At 40.1% G+C, this 23,925-nt stretch overlaps 3 protein-coding genes across 3 annotated transcripts; 1 reads left to right on the top strand and 2 right to left on the bottom strand.

Moving 5' to 3' along the window:
• Positions 1 to 596: 596 nt before the first annotated feature.
• Positions 597 to 3,434, bottom strand: LOC145466327 (uncharacterized). Its single transcript, XM_081450026.1, has 2 exons — positions 3,074 to 3,434; positions 597 to 2,974 (listed from the first exon to the last, which is right to left on the bottom strand). The coding sequence occupies exons 1-2, from the start codon at positions 3,090 to 3,092 to the stop codon at positions 1,569 to 1,571; spliced, it is 1,425 nt and encodes a 474-aa protein (XP_081306152.1). The 5' UTR covers positions 3,093 to 3,434; the 3' UTR covers positions 597 to 1,568.
• Positions 3,435 to 6,903: 3,469 nt separating this feature from the next.
• On the bottom strand, positions 6,904 to 23,828 carry LOC145465010 (uncharacterized). The gene is made up of 2 exons (XM_081448825.1): positions 19,625 to 23,828; positions 6,904 to 14,727 (listed from the first exon to the last, which is right to left on the bottom strand). Exons 1-2 carry the CDS (start codon positions 21,830 to 21,832, stop codon positions 12,865 to 12,867), a joined length of 4,071 nt encoding a protein of 1,356 aa, XP_081304951.1. The 5' UTR covers positions 21,833 to 23,828; the 3' UTR covers positions 6,904 to 12,864.
• On the top strand, positions 14,630 to 19,215 carry LOC145464826 (uncharacterized). The gene has a single exon (XM_081448625.1). It carries the CDS (start codon positions 15,453 to 15,455, stop codon positions 17,598 to 17,600), a length of 2,148 nt encoding a protein of 715 aa, XP_081304751.1. The 5' UTR covers positions 14,630 to 15,452; the 3' UTR covers positions 17,601 to 19,215.
• Positions 23,829 to 23,925: the final 97 nt, after the last annotated feature.

Below are 23,925 nucleotides of genomic sequence, written 5' to 3'. Positions count from 1 at the left end.
CATTAGTTTTATTGGTAACTCGTGCGGAGTCTAACTGCGATTACCTTTTGTGCTAAGCGGTCCACTTTCAACTGAGACAGAGCGCAATATTACTTAATGAGAGCAAAAACCGATACTGGACCTTATTTATGCAATCTTGTAAAGGGGCCTGTTGTCTGACAAGAAATTGAGGCGACTTGTGCCTTATGTCACTTATTAATTGTAGATGCGAATGAATTAATGCACTCAGTTCTAAACTTAGGTCTATAAAAATGTCAAGAATTGGCAAGGACTTGTCATAGATAAAAAGAGATTATAACAAAAATAACAGATTTCAGCTGCTCTCACGCAGTAGATGACTTTTGAGATGTTTGGTCCCTCTTTTTCATTGTTATCAGTAGCCCGGGGTATATTTTCCCCAGTGTATCGTTTTGTCTATGGCTTTGCGACAATCAAATGACTGAGAACGTTGAAATAAATCGGTCATGAGAATTTTTTGGAATTCCTATCTGTAATTCGCGCTGTCTAGGAGTTTTTAATTTCACTGAATACCTCGTTCAATGTGACTTGTCCGAAATTATAGGTAAAAAAAAAACAACTGTGAATACAGATTGACTTATTTACATTTAATATCATTAAGCGATGTCTCGGTCATCATTATATCAGGGAGAATTAAAGGCTTGAATAAAATGCATATCATCTCTAAATATCAGATCATTTTGAAGAAAAGGAGTAATTCCGGGAAAACTGTTATAATACGATGTAATACGGATGATTAAATTCCAAACTTCTAATCTATAAAGCTCTGAGCTGGATCAGTTTATAAGGTCAAGTGATACTCTTAGCTGGATCTTTCCGGCCCCATTAACATTCTCTTCGGAGAAATTGTCAAAAAATTGTAGACTTGCATAGTTTGCCATATTGGGCCAACGTAAATCATCTGAACGTTTTATTTTACCAAATATTTAACCTGCCAATCGATGAAAACAATCCACCAATGGATTCAGGATATCAGCTGATATTCCCAGCGATGCGAAGTAATCAGAGACGACATTTTGTAAAAAAACACAAGATATGAATCCAAAACTGCAATATAAGTTTGTTTTAAAAGTCATTTGCACTTGTTGCTTCATTTTTAACCTACATGTAAGCTGTTCTTCTCTTTAACGTTTCATTTGTATCATGGGTGACAAATTACTCCTTAATTTTGGCGCGAAATTTCAGCGCTAATTTATAATTTCACATGTGAAATTACAAATGGAACGTATGACGCGAAATTTATCGATAAAATAAACAAACCAAAAGCCCACAATTGTAAGCGTAATTTGTCACCGACGATGAAAGGTAACCGAATGGCATACTCGTAAAATTAGGAAATAGTTTCGCTAGCTTTTGGTCAAAATTATTATAATTTCCCTCGCGTAAAGGCTCGGGAAATTATACGAACTTTGACAAAACGCACCCGGAACTTATATCCTAATTTTACTCGTCACTATTTGATTATAATGATATATTATGTAGTGAGAAAAGAAAGGTCTGTTTAGCCATCTGGAGTAACATACTAAATGTGTAACCCAGCCAATTCAGTTTTAATCCTTTCTGCTTGATCTTGCAGTTTCCCTGCTCTCCATGGAAGCGCTGTCTTGTGGGAAGGAAGCAACAGATGAATTAAGTGATTTTTCTCCGTAGCCTTGAGTAATTTTACTGTTGGTACGTTCACAGCTCCTAGCCCTTGAGTACGGCAGGCCCTCGCTGAACTTGTGCGCGTGCGAGGGTTTCATTGCTTCGTAAACATGCTCACACCTGTCCAGAAGTGACATGTGGTATTCGTCGAGCTTCCGCGCGATGGAGGTTTCCACGGCCACGTAGTCATCCTCACCTTCTCCTGGAACTGGCATGTATTCACAGACCTTCCTTGTAGTGGGGAGTTCCATTGTCTCGTAATAATCTTCAGTTTCTTCTAGCACTTGCAAGCACTGGTCTTGCCTATCTGAAAAAGAGGGGCTTATAGCTTCGTAAACATGTCCATCTCCTTCTAGTGGAGACACGTATTCATTAACAATGGAGACATCCACTGCTTTGTGATAACCAGTATCCCCACTTTCCTCTAGCCCAGCTGAAAGTGCGTTCTCTTGAAAATAGCTCGTGGGTAGCAAGTCGTCTTTCACACTTGTAATCTGCGTTTCAAGCTTGTCAATTTCCGGCTGTAGACGTTCCCAATATTTCCTTATGTACTCTGCATTGCAACGGAGCTTTCTGATCGGAAATACGGTGACTTGAAGATCAACTGGGAGCTTCAGTATGGTAAACTGGTCGCGTAGTTCCGTGGTTGCGATCACAATGGACTCTTCCACTATTTCTTCAAAGCGAAACTCTCCTTTTAAGGCTATCCTAGCCTCTGGGCTGAACTTTACGTCTCCGATAAACCGCACAGCAACGGGAAAAGCAATGTTATCAGCGACGTACCTCAAAGAGTAGCGCCTTGGGTCGAACTCTTCAAACGACTCGAAAGGCATAACATAATCAAGTGGCAATCGTATTTCCCTATCGGGCTTACGAAGAATCTTACATGTTAAAGTTTCAGGTCCTGCTTTCTTTCCCCGCGGAGTTTCAGCCACGATTGGTTCCAGAATATCTCCATCTTCTAGATTCAGCTCAGGGATTTCTGTAAGGGTGCGCAGAAACGTGATCATGATTGGGCGTCGAGCGTGCGAACGTAGCCCACCTTTACTCCGCCGCGTGCGTGTTTTGGGAACTATCTCGACTCTGGCCGAGTTGTCTACAGGCAAGAAAAAATACCCGCCTTTCGAATTCTTCACTTTGATTCGCTTTAACCGCACAACTGTGTGAACTGTGATTATTTCATTCAATGAGAGCGAACACGCTCCTGTTGGACTGTCAACTCCCTCCAACACTTGGACTGTATAAGGAGGTCGGTATCGAATTAAGAAGTTAGCAAGTGTGTCTTCAAGCGGTTGAGTCTTGTATCTTGTAGCTATAAAGTGAAAGGCAAATTTCAGCTCTTTTTGTACTACAAAGACAATCATAAATCTGATTTTGTGCCAGTATTTCAGAATGGAAATCTGTTGCTTACCCTCCACAGGCTGGGTCATATTCGATCCTTGGTGTCAAAATCAGTCAGTGTTTTCTAAAACCACTGTTCCTCAAATCTAGCTTACACTGAGTTTAAACTGAAATATTGTAATATCTGAATCGTATCAAGCAGTTTAAGTCTTAATTACGTAAACTTCCTCTTACGGGACAGCAGTTGTGAGAATTTAGTTTTACGTCTCACACTCACTCACTCACTCACTCACTCCTGCTCATGATGTCGGCTGGCATGTCTATCAAGACCTAATTATTCTCTTAGGTATCTTTAAGACTGTCCTTTGCATAAGGCTTATTAGCTTCCCTGGGCTTCCTTGCCTTATGTATTCATATTTTATAAATATATTTCAAAATGGCCAAAAAAAATAAATAAATGAAAATAAATAAATAAATAAATAAATATATATATATATATATATATATATATAAATAAAACAAACAAATCCATACTTGACCAATTTCTTTGTTCTCCTCACCGATCTACTGGACAGATGTGTTGATGCTGTTAAGCGTTGTTGGGAGAAACAAAATGTTAATCAGCCTCCGGGATTGAAGCTTTGTTTTCATTCAGCCTTAGGCAGTAAGTGAAAGATACATTTCATCCCTGTCAGCACACCTCAGCGCGTACAAAAACAATGAAATATTATTTACTGTCAGACCAATACCCGAATTAGCTAACTTTTGATTTTTTGTTTTCCCTTGAAGGAACTCAGTCACAGTATTTTGAGTTATTTTGGCCACATACAAAATTCGTAAAAGAATAGGCTTTGTCAATAATGTAACTATAAAACATTGCAATAAGACAAAAGTTAAAACCATCACGGTTAAAAACTCTAAAAACTGTAAAAAACCCTAAAAAGCGACGACGTTTTGACGTTGACTCAACGTCATTTTCAAGTCAAAATGAATAAGAAAACGTTATTTGAATATAAATGTACAAAAGAAATCCTTAGAGACTGAAATAAAACACTATTAAATGCGAGAAATATTTGCACGCAGTGTCACGTAAACAGTTTAGCACGAACGGAGTCCTTCTAGGTATTTAGCCCAGGTTTTAGCTCCTTAATAAACAACATCTCGAATATTAAGCAGTCAAACTTCGTTCTACATTTCCTCAAAATCGAGAATTGCTTGTCCTTCAAATCAGACTTCGATAGGCCATGGTCTTCCAAGCGTCTTCCAATTGCAGAATGTTTATGCTCGCCAATGCGTTGGTGCAAGTGTCGGGTTGTGTACCCGACATAATCTGTGTCGCACAGATCACATTGAAATTTGCAGACCACTGATTGTTGACAATCGGCGGCTTCTTCTCTTTCGAGGCAAGGACTTGACTGATCTTTTTTGAATGAAAGACAGGCTTTATTTGTAATCCAATTTTTGCGCTCAGATTTTGCATTTCTCTTTTTACTGAGTTGGCTGATTGTTGATCTTTAAATGGTAGTGGTACCACGATATTAGAGGTGCCATCACGTACATCATCAAGCGCAGTAATATTGTCGATATTGCGTAGAAATTTGTTAATCGAAGAATTGATCAAATTAACAGGATAATCCAGGTTTAAAAAGGTAGTTCGAAGCTTGTCGCATTCCTCGGAAAACGCGGTAGGAGTCGATGACAGGCGATAAGCGCGGTTTATCATTGTGGAAAGTAAACAGCCTTTGTAATGAACATTACTAAATGTGGAAACAGACTTGAAACATCAGTACACAGAAAGTCCACAAACACGGGCCTGCTCCTTCACTGTTACAGCCATGTGGACAAACGTTACAAAGACCATGGCCTATCGAAGTCTGATTTGAAGGACAAACAATTCTCGATTTTGAGGAAATGTAGAACGAAGTTTGACTGCTTAATATTCGAGATGTTGTTTATTAAGGAGCTAAAACCTGGGCTAAATACCTAGAAGGACTCCGTTCGTGCTAAACTGTTTACGTGACACTGCGTGCAAATATTTCTCGCATTTAATAGTGTTTTATTTCAGTCTCTAAGGATTTCTTTTGTACATTTATATTCAAATAACGTTTTCTTATTCATTTTGACTCGTCGCTTTTTAGAGTTTTTTTTAGAGTTTTTAGAGTTTTTAACTGTGATGGTTTTAACTTTTGTCTTATCGCAATGTTTTATAGTTAAATTACATACAAAATTACCTTTAAATGGTAGGAAACCTGAAAATAACAGTTTAATAAGACAGAAAAACATCAGAGAGATAATGATAAACCATAAAGGAACAAGGATGGCTAAGGATATAGAAGATTGACACGGATTACAAACGACGAATTTGAAAAATTGAGGCTAAACTTTTCAATATGCGCATACCGTGACGTAGCTCCTTGAAACCAAACTGTAAACTGCAAATTCTTTCTACATCTCACCTGTCCTGCTGGCTAACTCGAAAACCGAACGGTTCATTAAGTCTTCAGTCTCATTTAAACAAGACAATAACAGTTACCTCATCTATAACCTGAGTATCAGGCCTTTCTTAGCAAGAGGGTAGGGTTAGGGGGAAATGCATAGAAAGCCCTTTTCTTTGCCGGGTGCTTCCTCTTCCTACCCCGCAAGTAAGGTAAGCCTGATACTCAGGCTGCCTCATCTAAAACATACCACACATATTAAATAAACTAACAATGTTATAATGTTTATATTGTAGAACCTCCATTTAACCAGAACCTCTATTTTACGAAGACCTCGGTGTAACGAGCGACATTCTTCGCCCTAGTAATAGTAAAATATGTGGTAAAGAATCTCGATACAACGAAACCTCGTTATGGCGAAAAACTTTTTCCAGTCCCTTGGCCCTTCGTTAAATCGAGGTTCCACTGTATTGATATTGAGAAATAAAGATGTTGTTGTTGCTGTACAAACATGTTCTGCCACTATCAGCGAAAAGAAAATGAAAAGAAAGAACACACTCTGATAGCTATAGCCATAAGGTGGTCATTTTGAACATTTTAATAACGAAACGTCGTTGCACATGTATTTTCCATTCCTCTTTAAGCAGCAACACCTATAAGCAACAACTTTGTAAGGGAAAAGGGAAAGGCTGTTGCTTGATTTTTTTTTTCAACGAGGTTAATAATGCAAATTTTGGAAGATTGTTGGTCGTAACCATTTTGCCAGTGTTAAAGAATGAGGTTGAAAGTCTGATCTCGTGCGTAGGAATGCAGAAGTTGTTTTATATGTGTTTTATTTTATCGGTATATTTTATTTTCACTAGTCTCGCGAACTGACTGAGAGCGTACTACGTTCACATCAAAACATAAACAAAGAAAATGTACGTTATATACATTAAACTGGTGACGTGACCCGGGCGGGACTCCCATATTTAAAGCTCGGGGATGCTCGTGGGAAAATTTGAATTAAACCCCTAAAAGAGAACCATCTGGGCGTGGTTCAAGCTTTATTTGACTCCTAAAAGACACCACTTAAAACGGAATAGACTCGATTACCAGCTGCTGTTCAGAGAAGGAGCCTGCGCTAGTAGACCGGACTCGAGAAATAAGAGCGGTTTTTTCATTGTTATTATTTCTTCGAGTGCACCCTAAAAGATACCTTGACCGCTAAAAATGGTGATGCTTCGACCATCCTAAGTCATGCCAGAATCCTTGATTTATACCCCTAAGTGAGACGACGAACATCCTCGACCTTTTCATATGGGATTCTTCCCCCGTGGGGAACGTGACACCATTAGTCTGTTGCACAGGCACGTGGGCTGGTTTTGATGACACGGGTAGGTTCTTGTTATCTTTAAACGGACCAAATAGTTCTTACTATTAATCATCAGATCTTTTCCATCCGCACTACGCCGGAGGAATTTTGGATTTGTGTTCGAAGAAAACTTGGATGAGGAGATCGCATTATTATCGTGACTGCATCGTTTTGGAGAAGCTTTTTTTCCTGGTCCAAGCGAAAACGAAAAGCCGGCGTTTTCAAATTCCTCCGGTTTGAAGAGTGTTTTCGAAAAACTCCGTTTCCGTGACGGATTAGTGCGGAAGGTAGGCATAACCGCAGAAATAAAGTTGCGTTTTCCAATTTCTCCGGCGTGCTGTGGACACTGCCTTAATCTCTCTCGAGTTATTTTTAGCTGTGCTATCCACTGTACCGCAAATACAAAATAAATAAATTCCATACTTACATTCAACAATTATATTAGGAGCTCGAGATTTCTATCGCGTGATGAAGCCTGCAAATAATTTTTGTCTATAAGCAGGTCATTTGTCAGGCCAAGGACAACTCAGTTTGACCTGACAAAAAACCAGTCTGGTCAGACAAAAAAATGTTTTGCCGTTAGAAATTAAAAATAAGAAACATTGACACATTTTGCTATTTCAGTGTAGACCCTTCGACAAAATGTTGAATAGCTTGAGAGTTAAGTCAATTGAGTGTAAAATCAATACTAACACCAGAAAGGGGACCTTTACATTAGGTCAGGTATTATTTTACCCTTGAAAATTAACAAATTTATAAACGTTTGTACCCCTAGTTTGCATCAAGAGAAAATGAGGAAACTCTCTTGTTTGCATTCACTCACTTGATCAAACGTGTATAGAGTGTGTGCATTGTCACGCAATAAAAAATAAAATCAAAAACCATTCAGTGGATAAAGTCAAGAAATTGTGATACTATAGACGATAAATAAAGAAGACAGTTCTCCAAGTTTAAGGTGTGTGCGTTGTCCCAAATTTGAGATATTCGTCGAAATGTTTCGCGCAAAATTATAGAGGTGGCCGGAAGATACACGACCTCCTCACGAGGAATGGCACCTTTCTTTCGCATGGTGATTTTACCCACAAGTATGACTTAAAATGCAATTTCCTACAGTATTTACAAGTAGTTTCAGCAATACCCCGGCGACTTGCTGAAAAAGCAAAGCAAAACCTGGATGCCAAATTTACCTTTTCACCAGAAAACAGTTTTTCCCAGCTATCACCTTCAATAAATGTGAACCTTCTGAAAATGAAGAGTAAAGATTACTATTGGTCTTTTCAAAACAAATTAGATGCAGAACTTAAGGCGCCTGGAAAATGGACTCGTAATTTGCAGACTAGTGATATAGAATTTAATGACTACTTCAAAAACCTAAAAGGTATCTGCAAAGAAAATAAACTAAGAGAATTCTACTTTAAATTTCTACACAGAATCATTGTAACGAAAAAGGAATTATGTCTGTATGGTATAGAATGCAACAGTGCATGCGTGTACTGTAAGGAGTCTGACTCGATAAGCCACTCATTCATCCATTGTCGATGGTCAAAAACATTTTTCTCTGAAGTAATTAAATGGTTTAATAAGGAAAATGACACCTCCTACTCACTTAACACAATTGAATTACTCTTTGGGAAATTATCAAATGAACCTGACCCTGGTTCATCCCAGAACATGTTAAAAAAGCTTAACTATGTCCTTCTGTTTGCCAAATACTATATCTATAACAATAAGCTTAGTTCAAAACAAGGAAGCTTGAACGAATTTACTAGGAAACTGGAATTCAAGTATCATTCAGAAGGATTTTAAGTCAACATACAAGTGTAATTATGCCTCGAAATGTACAGAAGAGGGAATTGTAAGTTTAAGAAAAAAAAAACGTTTTTATGATCTGCACAGTATTCGCTGTAGAAAAAGTAATAATAGCTTATTTTCACCGACTAGACGTCGTATGTATGTAAAGCAGTATAACGTAGTTTAATGTAGTCTATCTGAAATGTAGTGTAAGTTGTGTAAAGTAGTGTAATTTGGTTAAGTAAATTATATTGTAATATAGTGCTATGTGTTTGAAATTAAGTGTAAAAAAAAAAAAAAAAAAATAGAGGTGGCCGGAAAATAGTGTAAACATCTGGAACTTACTTTGGCTATCTAGACGACTGATTATCTGAACCGAACCAAGAAACATTTACATAAGCACATTTCCTAATACTTTAACTCCTAAAATGGCTAAAAATCACGAGATAAGTGTACATTTTTCGACAAACGCGATCTTAACTCCATGTCACGCACCGTCATCCTTAGCCTGCGTCACAGACAGTCTAAACCGCCGGTATATTGGGGATTCTATGACACGTCCGGCTGCAACGCAGGCTACGTCATCCTCCGAAACTCAGAATGCGCTGGTTTCCAAACGAAGGACGCTATTGGGCTGGAAAGTTGTTAACCGATACAAATTTAGCACCTCTTAAGCTCGATGAGGATAAAACCTTTAGGGGCTCCTTAGTTTTGGATTTGAGAATTTGATGACGTCACGTGAACACACTCTGCTCCGTATTTTCCCGCGAAATAAGTTTCCCACGACGTCTAAGGAAATCCACGGGAAAATCCCTCGTGAACAGCTTATCAGTATAAAAACTCACAATAACATTAAGAGACTTGAAAATTGGCTGAAATGAATTCTTCGACTATTTCTGCGGGCAAGTTTCCCCTGAAACGTTTCGGCGTCAATTGAATAAAAAATTTGCGTGGTCGTGACTATAAAGCGTGACGAATTTGTACATTCACGCTTTTCAACAAAAAACAAAACCATGTCTGTCTGTGGCACGGTAACTAATTCAAAGTATATTAAACCACAGACGTAACAAAACCTATGGAGCTATAAAACTGATTTTTGATCATGCGGACTACAAAAACATTTGGTTACGTTTCAGAGGTTTTAAAATTTTTGAAAGCGATTGCATTCAGATAAACAAAACTTGAGAATTTGGACCGTGTATTTAATAAATCGTTTTCACTGTCACGCAATAAAAAAATAAATCGAAAACCATCCAGTGGAAAAAGCTATGAAATTATGATGTTATAGAAGATAACTAAATAAGCCACTTCTCCAAGTTTTAGGCCTGTGCGTTTCCCCAAACTTCAGATATTCGTCGAAATGTTTCGCCGATATTTACAGAGCCCGGTACACCAATATGGCGGCCGGAAAATAGTGTAAACATCTGGAACTTACTTTGGCTATCTAGGCGACTGATTATCAGTACTGATCAAACAAGCATTTACATAAGCACTTTTTGTAATGCTTTAACTTCTAAAAAGGCTCAAAATCATGAGATAAGTATATATTTTTCGACAAACTCGATCATAGCCTTGTGTCACGCACCTCCATAACCCTGAAATTCAATATGCTCTGGATTCCAAACGAAGCACGCTATTGAGCTGTAAAATTGTAAACAGATAAATATACCGCCTCTTGTGCCTGATGAGGACAAAACCTTTGGTGGCTCTTTCGTTTTGGATTTTAGAAAGTGATGACGTCACGTGAAAATGATCTATAGCGAAGTGCGCGAGTGACGTCATAAAAATTTAGACCCCCCACAAGACTCGGATAAACAAACCGGAATGGCGGAAGACTTGAAGCTTTCTTCAAGCGCGAAAGCCACAATTCTCACACAAAACAACGGTGTTCCGGGCTGTAAGTTTGAGGGTGAACCTGAAGACTATACTGTAGAGCAATTAAAACGAAATGTCAAGCGATTTCAAGTATTATTTTGGCTTTGTAGCAGACGAAATTTTCGAGCTTGGACACACTATAAAACCGCAATGTTTTGACGTACGCTGACTCCTGTGTCAACTCTCATAGACTTAGGTCCACAAAAATTACAGTTGAACCCCTCTGAGAGTATTCGATGTTTGTTCAGAAATGCCAAGCGGTTCTAAATAATGTTTTGTTTTTTTTTAGCTTCGGCATACTATTAAAATATCGACGCACAGGCACGGTTGTTAAAAAAAAACCTTGATACCCGGCAGTCAAAAATTTCAAACCATGAAGTCCTTGACCATCATGAATGTCGTATTTTTTTCAATTTATATCTATTACAAACACACTTTTTTAACTGGCCGTCGAATATCGAATAAGCTGCTTTAAAAGCTTTATAGCCAACAGTTGCACTGTTCTAGAAACTGCAAACTCTTCTGTCAATCAGTGGGTCATGGTATCAACAATGTCACGCAACTTGTGTTTCCTGCCTAGACGTTTCTGACCCGAGATCGATCAAAATACTAAATACTGTCGGGAGGTTTCAAATAATAACACTATTTTTTTGATTATCTATGAACTTAATTTTTGGCTGCTGGGTATCCAGTTTTTTGAACAACCGTGCCTGTGAGTCGAGAATTCGTCCACTACGAAACCAAGACATTATTTAGAATCGCTTGGCATTTCTGAACAAATATTGAGTACTTTCAGGGGGGTTCAACTGTAATTTTTGTGGACTCAAGTCTATGAGAGTTGACACCGGAATCAGAGTGTGATATTTTCAAAGTGTCAAAACATCGTTTGTTCACCAAGACTCTTGGCTGAGGTGCTTTACGCGTCGCGCGAGATGCTTTAATCACTTCATGAGCTGTAAAGTATGCTTTCAAGCGATCGGGAAACTCGTCAGTTGGATCTCTCTGTCTTTTTCAGTGTAGTGTACTGTATGTGTTTCTGGTAATCTCATTGATAGTAAAATGTTCACGGGAACAAGCATTAATCCATCGTTGACAGCGTTCGATTCGTTGCGAAGGCTTCGGAAAGGGTATAAATATTTTCATACCTGATTCCGACATTTGTTTCAGCGATTTATGCAGTTTATCCGGCTATCTGGAATCACTGTTGCATGTTCCTCGCAGCAGTGTTTGGTACTTACCATATTGAGCGAAATAAGGCGGCTAAAACACTTTTTTCAGACGAAACACTTGCCTTCTTCCATCTATTTCTCCCAGAATGCGCTGATGTTTGTCTCAGTCTCGCGGGGGGTCAAAGAGTATGCAATCTATTTTTAGACCTCGCGCGCTTCGCTATTTGCATAATATTTCAATCGGGTCAAAATACGACTAAAAATTTATTCCACAACACTTGTAGATATCAAACTACGAGTAACAACATAAGAACTCAGGTTTTACTACTTATTCAGACGAACGTAATTCAGACTTAAATGGGGCTTCACGATCTTTCGCGACACCACCGCAAAATGCGTAATTTAACACAGATTGAATGGTGGCGCTGATGTGGCGTGTTTACAATTCGACGTGACATTTGTGACGACGCATTGCGCGTGACAAAATTATTTCTCAGAAATGGAATAAAAATGAAACTGCGATAACAAAGCTTTTTTGGGTGTGACAGCGCAATAAAATAACTTGTTTCATATTCGGTCACAAATTTCCAGCTAAAATATTTTTCGTGTAGTAGAAATGCCCGGTGAAACTGCTCGACCTGACTAAGCTTTTACCTGTCAAAACCTCAAATTCACCAGACAATTCTTGACGCTAACTGACATGCGATTGCTATATATGTAACAAGTCTCAAAACCCTCATTCACCAGACAATTGTCCGATGACCGACTGTTATTTGCAGGCTTGCGTGATAGTTGACGAGGACGGCACAACTCGGGTCAACTACTATGCATAGAAATCCAGAGCGAATAATGTATTGTCTTAGTATAGGCCTACTAGTCGTGAAAAACGCAAAGACGCCGCCGCCATTTTGTTAACAACCGCGGGCTACTCAACATCTACAAAAGAATAGACAATGAGTAGCGTAATCAACAGAAGAACGGCATTCGTGATAGAGCACAAGTAGATTTCAACTAAAACATAATACATTCAGATCAAAGTGGTTTCCTATTTCGGATTTGCAGAGTAATAATATCTATGTCCAATATAGTCGCTGATACTTAGAAATGAGCACAACTCATAATGAAATCACTCTTTGTTCAAAGATATCCACAACACGCACCTTGCAAGGTTATAACAACAGACTTGCACCCTCACTGAGTGCCTTAATCAGTGATTCGATCAATTGCTTAGAGCTGATTATTTCTTTACAGGCCTCCATCCCTGTATAAACTTGAGTAATTTTTGCTGCTGGAATTTGTCAATTACTCCAAGACATGGTAACGTTTCCTCATTTAGCGTTATGAAAAGCTGTCCATCAATCTGCTCGCTTTCAAACGTTTCCACGTGCTCTCCCATGTTGAGCAGTCTGAGGCATTCGCTCACTTTTGACACAGACAGGTTTCCGAGATCATCCGGGAAACTCTGAGGTAAATCGCGACCCTCCGCTGCCCGCGATGAGGTGGAAGAAGGTGACGGAACTGCAAGTGATGATGGAGTCGGGCGCGAACCGGTTGGCGATTTAGGAACGGCCTTCCTAAGGTTGGCGAGAAATCTTTCCTTCATTGAGATTTTCTTAGGTTCTTCACCGAGGTCCAGTTGTTCTTTTGGTGATTCGGGCTCAAGTTCTGGGTAGATGTAATCTTCGTCCGAACTAACGTATGAGTTTTCGTCGTCTTCATCCACATTGTCGTCGTTGCCATCATCAAAGTGACGAGGTGGTGCCACGCGAAACCCAAGCGGCTTTTCTATCGGTGCTTTAAACTCACTGTCAACCTGCGTGTTTTCATACAGTGGTACTGGGTGGAAGCTCATAGACAATGGCGTGTGAGGCTTTGGTTTCGGTTGTGGTTTTGGTTTCGGTTGTGGCTTTGGTTTCGGTTGTGGCTTTGGTGGTCTTGAGGGTGGCTCGGCATCCTCACAAACTTTAGACTGTGTCAAGGGCTTGTGACTCATAGATGTTGTTCTTGGTGGTATTGGAGGTTTGTTGACATCGATAAACGCGTAATCATCGGAGTCTGAGTTGTCACTTTGATTCGATTCCCGACGTTTACGACGGGGGAGCAGTGGTTTTACTTCCGCGTAATCATAGATAACATCAACAGTCGGTTCTTCCAACGTGATAGTATCATGCTTGGAGAAGTCAACCTTTGTAAGCTCAGTGCCATCGTGGATTTCTTTGCAAAATCTGGCGTATTCTTTATCGCCTATTACAGCCCCAAGTGCTGGAAATACATTTACATCCAGATGTTCGGGAATCATTAAAACCGTGACCAAATTGTCATGACGACTGGTAGCAATGACTGTTCTCTCCTCTCGAAATTCTTTTAAGAGAACAGAGCCGAGTGACGCCAAATCAACGTTGATGTCATTTACACCTTGTATCGTGGTTTCACCAGAGGTAAACTTCGCTCGGACAGGAAGCATCTTCCTTACTTCCTGCAAATGACACTGCTCGGCATTGGCTAAAGGCTCGAATGCAGCCTTGAAATCTAAAGGAAGCCTCACAAGGTCCCTTGTCTTGTCATGAAATTCACATTCCAGAAACTTGACCCGTTTTTCTTCGACTGTATTCCTGAGTTTCAAGATGTCTCCTGCTCTTATACGTAGTTGAGGAGGACCGTTATGGACAACACGAATGAACTTGAAATCAGCGGAAGTCCAGGCGTCGACAACATCTTCCACGCTGTAATACCTGTCTGCGCTGAATCTGGGAAGTATTTCAAGTTTACATGGGCAATTGAGTGGTACGAAATGCCGCTTGTGATCAGCGGCTTCTACGAGCAGCTTATCAGTTTGTTTGGTGAAATGTAGCGTAAGAATATCGTCATTCGAAAGTGTTTCAGCTTCTTTGACACTATAGAACCCGTCTTCGACTTTCACCAGTTGTGGAAGAGGGTACCTATCGACGAACGTTTTCAAGGTACACGATTCCTCGCTCCACACAATATTTTCAAACATTACTTCCTCTACAGTATTTACGTCATAAAGGACTAAACCGCGGAACGTACCGTGTTCGGTGAACTGGACATCTTCGGCTGAAACTTTACGTCGATGCACTTGCTATGAACAGCTCGTTAGAGAGGGAAGACTACGTTCATTATTTCATTTCTTCTCCAGATAACACAGCTAAGTGTAGCTGACGAGCCTATCGTCAATTTACACGGACAGGTAACTATATTGACATGCGTATTAAACCGTGTATGTCATTAGCATTTCTTGACGTCATTCGGTAGGGTTTGATACAAACAACAGCGGCACAATTACATGAAAGAGCTCTAAGCAAATTTAGTTCTACGGCCAATTTTGCTTTGAATGAGCCTCAATTTACTCGCGGTTCAGTTTTACTTTCAATTTGTTCGAGATCAAGCGATACAAAATGAAATATAGACAACAGCATGGTTATGCAGTTGAGTAGCCGTGTCATTCCGTTATCGCTGATACGGAAAATGTGGTTCCGGGGGGGACCGGAGAGCGGAAGTGCAATTGCATAAAACGAGTTCTGAGGTATTTGTATGTTTAAAAAGGAGGTCTTTATTACTAAAATGTCGTCAACTTTTAGGTTGAAACAATCTAAATAAGAAAAGTGAGTGCGATTTATCCGTCAAAAGCATCCGGATAATAGATAAGTTACAGAGGAAACAACTCGGGATACCCCCTGACTCTCTCAGTGTCACGCGGTCACGCTGAAGGAAATGAGGTTGCGCGAATAACAAACTTAAGCTCATTTATAGACAAAGGAGGAGATTCAGTTCTTGTGATGAGTTTCGCTGCCGTTTAATCCAGATATGAGCCTGCTCGATTCCTCTTTGCTTTGCGAGTTCTTGACAGAGTGTCAACTCCCCGAAACAATCGAAATTGTCGAAGGATACGATTCAAATGAGTCCGCGGAAATGTCTTGGTCTTCAGGCGAAACTGTTTACCTGCACGCCATGAAGGATGTGACTCAGGTTTTAGCTCTGGATAGGAAAGGAAATCGCTTTTGCATCCCTCTTAACTACCCGGAGAAAATATTCGAGGGTATTCCGAACAGATGCAGCGATAGGTATGAAAATGTTGGAGAACTTATCGTTGAGTTTCCGAAATATGTTCGTTCGCTTCAGAACATACCTCATAGTGGTGTTAAAGTTGGCGACATACTTTGTCCTCTTGAGACATCGTCTAAAGTTGCTGGTTGCGCGGAACTCAAGTGCAAGGTAGTAGGAAACGCTCGTCCGGTAACTCTCTCTGAGGACCAGCTTGGACCTTTTGAAACTCTCGAAGACATAGAACCGATTACTATGCGAGACATCACTGACAAGCATCTCCTACCGACACGAGTGCGAGTTCGAGCTGGCGGTAGACGATTCTGCAACCAGACAAACATAAACAAGGTGATGTTGGAGGGATTGTTTACTATCCAAGAAATAGCGCAAGAGAAAGTGTTAATTGTTTATACCCTATATGAAAAGGATTTACGAGTTGTGAAAGTTCCGATTGACTTGGAAATAAGAGTCAAAAGAAAGACTTCTAAACTTGATCCAAAGATGTTCACCGAAATTTGTCGACGAATCGACGAGGACGTGAACATTGAGTCAACGATCACAACCGGCAACAGGGCCGCATCTTGGTTTTTCGACATCTCAGATACTGAACAAGACCTTGAGGCTGCACAACCTGATGACTTCTATGAAGAAATAGTCCCTCGCCTGCCACCAAGATCACCATCAAATAAACCAACGGGGCCAAATTCAAACCAATACACGAAATCAAACAAACCACCGGATAATGAAATACGTTATGTTCCACCTTCCCAGCTGAAACCGCGAAGGAAACCTGACAGTCTTGTGGTTGTAAAGGAAACCGGGAAATCGGGACCACCTCCAGTTGCCAAAAAACCCAGTATGGACAAACGGAATTCTTGTCACTCTCAAATGGTAACTGACAGTGACTGTCCAACTAACACTAATTCGCGAAACGACGTCAAATCCCATACTGAACGAAGAAGGGCAGAAGCACAATCTCACTGCAACCGACCTGAAAAGGCAGGAGATAACACCAGACATAGCGGTGGCTCTCAGTCTGTTTCACCAGTTACGCCAAAAGCTGCCAATAAACATCAAGCGTCTGTTTTTCCTAAGGGAAGCACAAAACCGGTTTCCCCTACACTTTGCAAACCGAAGCCAAATGACAACACACAAAATCCACCAAAAGAGAAGTCACCAAACTCTCATCATCCCATTCCACCGATGCACGATTCCATCGTCTCAGAGAAATGCCGCGAAAGTGAAGAGAATCCAACTAAGTTGACCTCGAAAAACATCAAGCCAAACACTATATCAAAAAGGCCAGAAGTAAACAACAACTGTAGCACACTCGGTTTGGCACAGTTGGACAGGGTATTTATCGGAGATACTCTAGATGTCTCACCTACAAAGGCGAAACCTGCAAGAGAACCTGTAGATCCCATCGCTGCCAGGGAAAGCGTCAAAGCGCTATCTCTTCCTCTTGGCAAACCGACGCCAGATGTGACCATACGGAAACCATTGGAGAAGGAAGAAACACTGAGCTCACTTCACACGTGCACTGGTTCACCATTGGAAAATCCAAGCAGTCGGTTTAAAAAATCTGACAGTGAAGAGATCGCAACTAAGGTGACCTCGCATAACATCGAGTCACACAAGAGAACTGTGAAGTTAGGAGGCGACGCTGGAATGGTTCAAGGCCAAGCGGCTAAAGAACTTTTGGGAGGCATTTCGGTGTCCGAAGTCTGTACATGGCTAACCAAGCTTGGCTTAACTGAACATGTGGACAGATTTGAAAATGAGTCGATTGACGGGGATTTGCTACTAGAGTTGGATGCCGAAATGATGCTGCATCTTGGAATTTCAAATCCATTGCAGAGAAAGAAACTCGAGTTGTTTATCCGCAAGGGCTGGACTCCAAAGAAAAGCTAAGATTAATTGATCTACTAATGAGGTTTTCTGTAAGAATAGTGCTTACTGCACTCAGTAGTGTTGGTGCTGTAGCTGGCCATATTCCGGCCGTTTAAATGAATGAATTAACATGAAGAGAGGTTGATTTCTTATTTTTATGTTAACACACCAAAGCAGACTCAACGCCAGGTTAGCAATTTTCTGTGAAACAGAGTGCCGAAAAGAGAGCATGCATGCATTTAGCCAAATTACAGTTAAGGACCCAAGTTCAATATTTCTCGGCTTTCGTCAAAGAAAGCACCACAAATTGCTATGCACAACATATATTGCTGCTTCTATTCCCCAAAACTCGAACACATAATCATCGAAAGCCATACGCAGCTGAATTTTTGGTTCGTTTCAGCTCAGTTGCCTTGGTCATGTAAAGGTGGGGGAGGGATTGTAGGAGAAGTCGAATGAGTTAGATATATAGCATATTTGATTAAACAAAACGTATTCTTGCTGCTATCGTTTACCAACAAGATTGAGTGGTTCATAATTGGGATGAAATGATAGTTCATTCCAACTATTATTCATTGCTCAAATAAAAGATCCTACTGAAGCAATAAGCTTGATGAAGAAGACCCCTGAAGCAAGATTCTGATTGCGGTCAATATAATTAAAGAGTTGTAAATAAATGCTGATTGGATAACTGAAAAAAAACAAAAAAAAAAAAAACACGCAAAAACGCTCATAAATCGACAACGACGACCACTGTTGCGCAACGTGGAAACTTCTAGACTTCCTTTCCAAAAAAAATCCGTGAATATTTAATCACTTTGATATGGGTAAAACTTCACGAATAATTTTAAAAAAATCATTATGCGTGACTTATAACTACATGTAAGAACTATGTATAGTTGGTCCATTGTATGACTATAGTTTTCAGGCATGTTTACTGAAGTACTCTCAGATACTTCTCATAGCCTGTAACATTTCACGTTGTTATTGTTAGATAGTTGTTTGTCGGTATGTAGATTCGTTGGTATGCCGGTCGCGTAATAATGTTAAGAAGTGAACATTTAATGAGTTTGTCCGTGAGGAGTTGTCACTCGCCGGCATTTCCGTTTTTGATCACTTCAATTTCCATGTTTCTTCAGTACATTTGTTGTAAAAAACTATATGCTATGGCCGATGTCTGATCAATAAAGTAGGTGCCCCAATCCTCTTCGACTGGTCTTTCTTACTTGTACTAAGTTAGATATTATTTTGTTTTCATTTCACCATAGGGTGATTAGACAACAAGATCATTTCTTTACTTTATAATCTATCTGCAATCAATATATGACTCATCACTGTTTACCTGTAGATATTCCCTTCAATCTTAATTTAACATATTCATGCTAGCGTTTAGATTTGTTATTTCTAAGGTCATTAGCTGAACATGGTTCAAACATAGCGGAGCCATCCAACATTTTGACTGAAAAGCAATACTAGTAAGATGATTTGTCAGCTCATGCAACAAAATGTTGCGTGAATTTTTGGCATGTTTGATCGTTTAGCTTGGGTTTAAGAAATACTATATGCAACAGCTATGTGCAACTGAGTGTCTATTAACTTGCATTAGGCCTCCATCCGTTTATAAACTTAAGTATTTTATTCTGATGTAAGGGATTCCTTACTCCAAGGTCTGCAACAAGCTCAGCTCATGCAACAAAATGTTGCGTGAATTTTTGGCATGTTTGATCGTTTAGCTTGGGTTTAAGAAATACTATATGCAACAGCTATGTGCAACTGAGTGTCTATTAACTTGCATTAGGCCTCCATCCGTTTATAAACTTAAGTATTTTATTCTGATGTAAGGGATTCCTTACTCCAAGGTCTGCAACAAGCTCAGCTCATGCAACAAAATGTTGCGTGAATTTTTGGCATGTTTGATCGTTTAGCTTGGGTTTAAGAAATACTATATGCAACAGCTATGTGCAACTGAGTGTCTATTAACTTGCATTAGGCCTCCATCCGTTTATAAACTTAAGTATTTTATTCTGATGTAAGGGATTCCTTACTCCAAGGTCTGAGAGAGACTCCAGATCTAGTTCCATTAAAAGTTGTCCATCAATTAGGTTTCTTTGAAACATTTCAGCATACTGTCCCATGTGCAGATTTGTGAGACATTCCACTACTCCTGCCACAGAGAGGTCTTTAAGATCTTGAGAAAAAACTGAAAATTCTGAAATAGAATTAGAAAGGATCGATGGTGCGGGTACAGGTTCAATGCATAAATTCGCAGCTGGGTAATCCTGGGATTGTTCCAGACAAGAGAATACCAGAGATTGAGTCGGAAGGATTGACTGTTCAGGTATAGGTCCTTCCTGGGTGGATGATTTCTGACTCGAAAATGCAGCATCTGAAGACAAGACGCTTGACGATGCTCCAGATAAAGGACTAGTCAGATGAGGTCTTTGTGGAGAGACCGCAGAATCATTAGTTTCACATTGCAAATGGCCAGAAAGGGTCGAGGGAAACTTGGTAATCACTGTTGGTAGCGAATTTCTCTTAGAACTTTTACTTTGGCCGAGTTTGTATTTTTGACGTTTCGGTACTCTCTCACTGTCGTTGTCCATGTGGTAGCGTTCAAGTGAGAGAGCAAGATCTGAATTCCTATTCGTGAAAGAAATTTCATCATAATGATGATAATCGTCCTCCTTATCACCGCCGGTAGCGTTTGAATGCGGCAGGGATTCAACACGAGATGGACGAGGTCGTGCCTGGTCATCAATAGAATTGGACGAGGGAAACTTGGTAATCACTGTTGGTAGCGAATTTCTCTTAGAACTTTTACTTTGGCCGAGTTTGTCTTTTTGACGTTTCGGTACTCTCTCACTGTCGTTGTCCATGTGGTAGCGTTCAAGTGAGAGAGCAAGATCTGAATTCCTATTCGTGAAAGAAATTTCATCATAATGATGATAATCGTCCTCCTTATCACCGCCGGTAGCGTTTGAATGCGGCGTGGATTCAACACGAGGTGGACGAGGTCGTGCCTGGTCATCAATAGAATTGGACGGGTGTTCATTCGATGTTGTTGACAGATATTCACCCTGTATGCTCTGATGCGGTGACTGGTTTAGCCTGGCGCTAGGCGATGGGGCCTGTTTAGGAGTTTCTGGAGGTATTGGAAGTTTCGATCGCGGCGGCGATTCAACTCGAAGTGGGCGAGGTGGTGCGTGGTCATTTGAAGTGTTAGACGGGTTTTCATTCGATGTCGTCAAAACATGTCCACCAGTTCGTATCAGCATGCCGCTCAAAGATGAAGCCTGTTTAGGATTTGTTGGTTTTGGTATTGAATGTCTATGAGTGTCCTGAATCGTTTGGGATGGGAGCAAGTCTACCACTTCGTTATTTTCAATTTTCTCTTCAGCAGGATCTACTAAACATTCACACAATCTGGAACTATTTCTAAAGAGGTCGACCTTTGAGAGCTTCGTGAAATTGTGGATTGCTTTACAAAATCTGGCGTATTCTTTATCGCCCAGAATAGCTCCACGCGCGGGAAACACGTACACATCCAAATCAGTCGGAATCATTAAAACTGGATTCATGTCGTCATCCCGATTGGTAGCAGTAATTTTCGACTCTCGTCGAATGTTCGTAAGGAGAACAGAGCCTCGCGACTGGTTGTTGTTTGTATCTTGTGTCTTGCAATTTGACTTGAATTTCACTCGAACAGGAAACTCAAACCAGTCTAGGACCTCTTGGAAAGAGTATGATTCTTTTCTGGCTAAGGGCTCAAAAACAGCTCTGACATCGAAAGGGAGCTTCACAAGGTATTCAGTCTTGCGATAAAACACACATTCCAGAAACTTTATACGGTTGTGTTCGACGGTTTTGTTGAGTTTCAAGATTTGTCCTGCTCTTATACCTAACGAAGGGGGAGGCGAGTGGACTTCAACAACACGAATGAACTTGAAATCAGAGGGAGTCCAGGCGTCGACAACATCTTTCACGGTGTAATACCTGTCCTCGCAGATCCTAGGAAGTATTTCCACTTTACACTGACAATTGAGTGGTACAAAATACTGCCTGTGATCAGCATCTTCCACGAGCAGCTCAGTGGTGGCAGAGTGTAGCATAAGAATCTCCCCGGTCGAAAGAGTTTCGGTGTCATCTTTACTACAGAACCCTTCTTCGACCTTCACTACTTGTGGAAGAGTGTAGCTGTGTACAAAGCTCTTCAACGAACAAGATTCTGCGCTCCAGACGTTATTTTCAGACATTGTTTTTGTAGCGCGCTTTCATGAATGGAATGCACAAGTCTATCTCATGAAGCAGCAAGGGCTAAGTGAACTAGAATTCTCACAGCAATCTTGAGACGTTCACAAAGACAAACTGATACATCTATTCATATGTTACCCTATTTTCATCCAGTAACATTGGTGGCTCGTCTTATTCATGCCGATCCGTAATTTACGAGGATAGTAATTAATATATGCGCATTTCTGACTTTGTGAACAATTGGTCTCATGCACGGATGATCAAAAGCCAAAGCAAACTATTTCCTTATTCTGACAGGAGCGAGAACTATACATTATTTCATGGTCTTTCATTGCGTTCCTCTCACAGTTGGAGGCGGGTAGCCCCCTAGTGCCTTTAGTAATTTTATTAATTAGCAGGAAATTTGTTGAGGATGGTATGGATAGGAGTTTGCTGTTTAAAGTTTAAAGTTTGCTGTTAAAGAATTGAAAGTCAATTACACGTGACAAAGCTCATGTTTACAAAAAATGATTAAATTGTGAAGAAATAAGTCGTGATCGGTACAGACAACTGCATGAAGGCAGACCCCGTGGAAGTTTGAGAATTTTCCAAAGAATATTGCTACCGATGTATTACTTTCTTTGTTTGCATGCGGTTATGCACAACCCAATTTATTAATTTGAACATTGCGAATCATGCAAATTTTGTTAAAATGGGCTCGATCAACCACTCATTTTATTCCAACCAATCAGTCTACAATGTGTCTTGCAAATAAAGCTACCCGTGTCTTGCAAATAAAGCTACCCGTCGGTGAAGGTAACAGAAAATCACTGATCCTCGAGAGTCGAGACCGTACAAAAATTCAGAAATTTTGTTGAGTATATAGATTAGCTCCTATATAGATTCAAGAACTGGTTAAGAACATTTTAATTGCATCGCAGGCTACTCATCTGCGAGATCTGTCTCTTTATTCTTATCACGTATTTCTTAAGGAGAGGATACCTGTTGATCCACTTTGGGAGCGATCAAGCTATCGACACTCAACTTCCCTAAAAAGTAATTTAGAACTCTAATATTTACTCGGATCCGGATATTCTTACATGTGAAAATTTAAATTTCGCCTTTTTGAATGACATTTTATGACAAAGAGTTGACAATTTAAATAAAATCTAAATATAGAAGAGACAAAGCCATATCCGGTTTTAAGGATGCAACTGATAATGAAAAATGCAGACAGGCAATTTATAGGACCAAACTTGTTATTCTGAAGAAACACGTATGCTTTGTCTGGGGGCAAGCGGAACATTATTTATCAACGTGAAGTTGATCAATATAAATTAACCGCCATCGAGAGTTTGTAAAGCTGAGGTTTCGAACGCCAGTCCGTCCGGTCAGAGTAAAGTGGAACCATCAGTAGCTAGAGGAAGAAGATACATATCGTGTATTTATACGTTTGGTGTTAAATGCGTCAAACATCACACTTCCTGACTATCATTTTCTAACCTTTGGTGGTAAACAATATACTGCACATTTTAGAAACACTTATGCTATTCCATTGCTGGCTTATTTAACCCTTTACATGGACAAATCAGATGTCGAATTAGAATGTGGCAATTTCACATGTGTTTATTTTTCTATGATGGGCGGCTGGAAGTTGTTGTTATGGCTCGGACATTAAAACAATACCTAAATCTCACGGTTTTGAAGAATATTCTGAGAGTGCCGTTTCAAGTGTAACCTCTAGGACGTTTCTTAGCTTGATCGATCTTCCTTCATTGTCTTTGTGACAGGCTTTGTCTCACACTTAGTTGATCAACAGTACTTTGGACACTGATTGACACGCACTACAACACATAAATGCTTTGCAGCACTGAAACGCTGCTGAATCGGTCACGTGGTTTTCAGTTGAATGATTGTTAACACGTGCAGTTTTCGCAAAGGTGAAAATAACTTTTACACGTTGCCATACTGCTTCGTTTTCGCGATAAATATGCATTGGATACTTTCATTTGTGGTAGACCTTTTATTAGCCTAGCTTCCTTGCCTGTCAGCGAGGGAAGGGGTGGGGGGGGGGGAGGTGCTGTTCGAATGGGTGGATCATGAGAGTTGTCCATTT

The sequence above is a fragment of the Orbicella franksi genome, chromosome 13, assembly GCF_964199315.1.
Source record: "Orbicella franksi chromosome 13, jaOrbFran1.1, whole genome shotgun sequence".
Taxonomy (NCBI): Eukaryota; Metazoa; Cnidaria; class Anthozoa; order Scleractinia; family Merulinidae; genus Orbicella; species Orbicella franksi.
The sequence above is the reverse complement of the archived record's forward strand: the minus strand, read 5'-3'. Positions and strand labels throughout refer to the sequence as shown.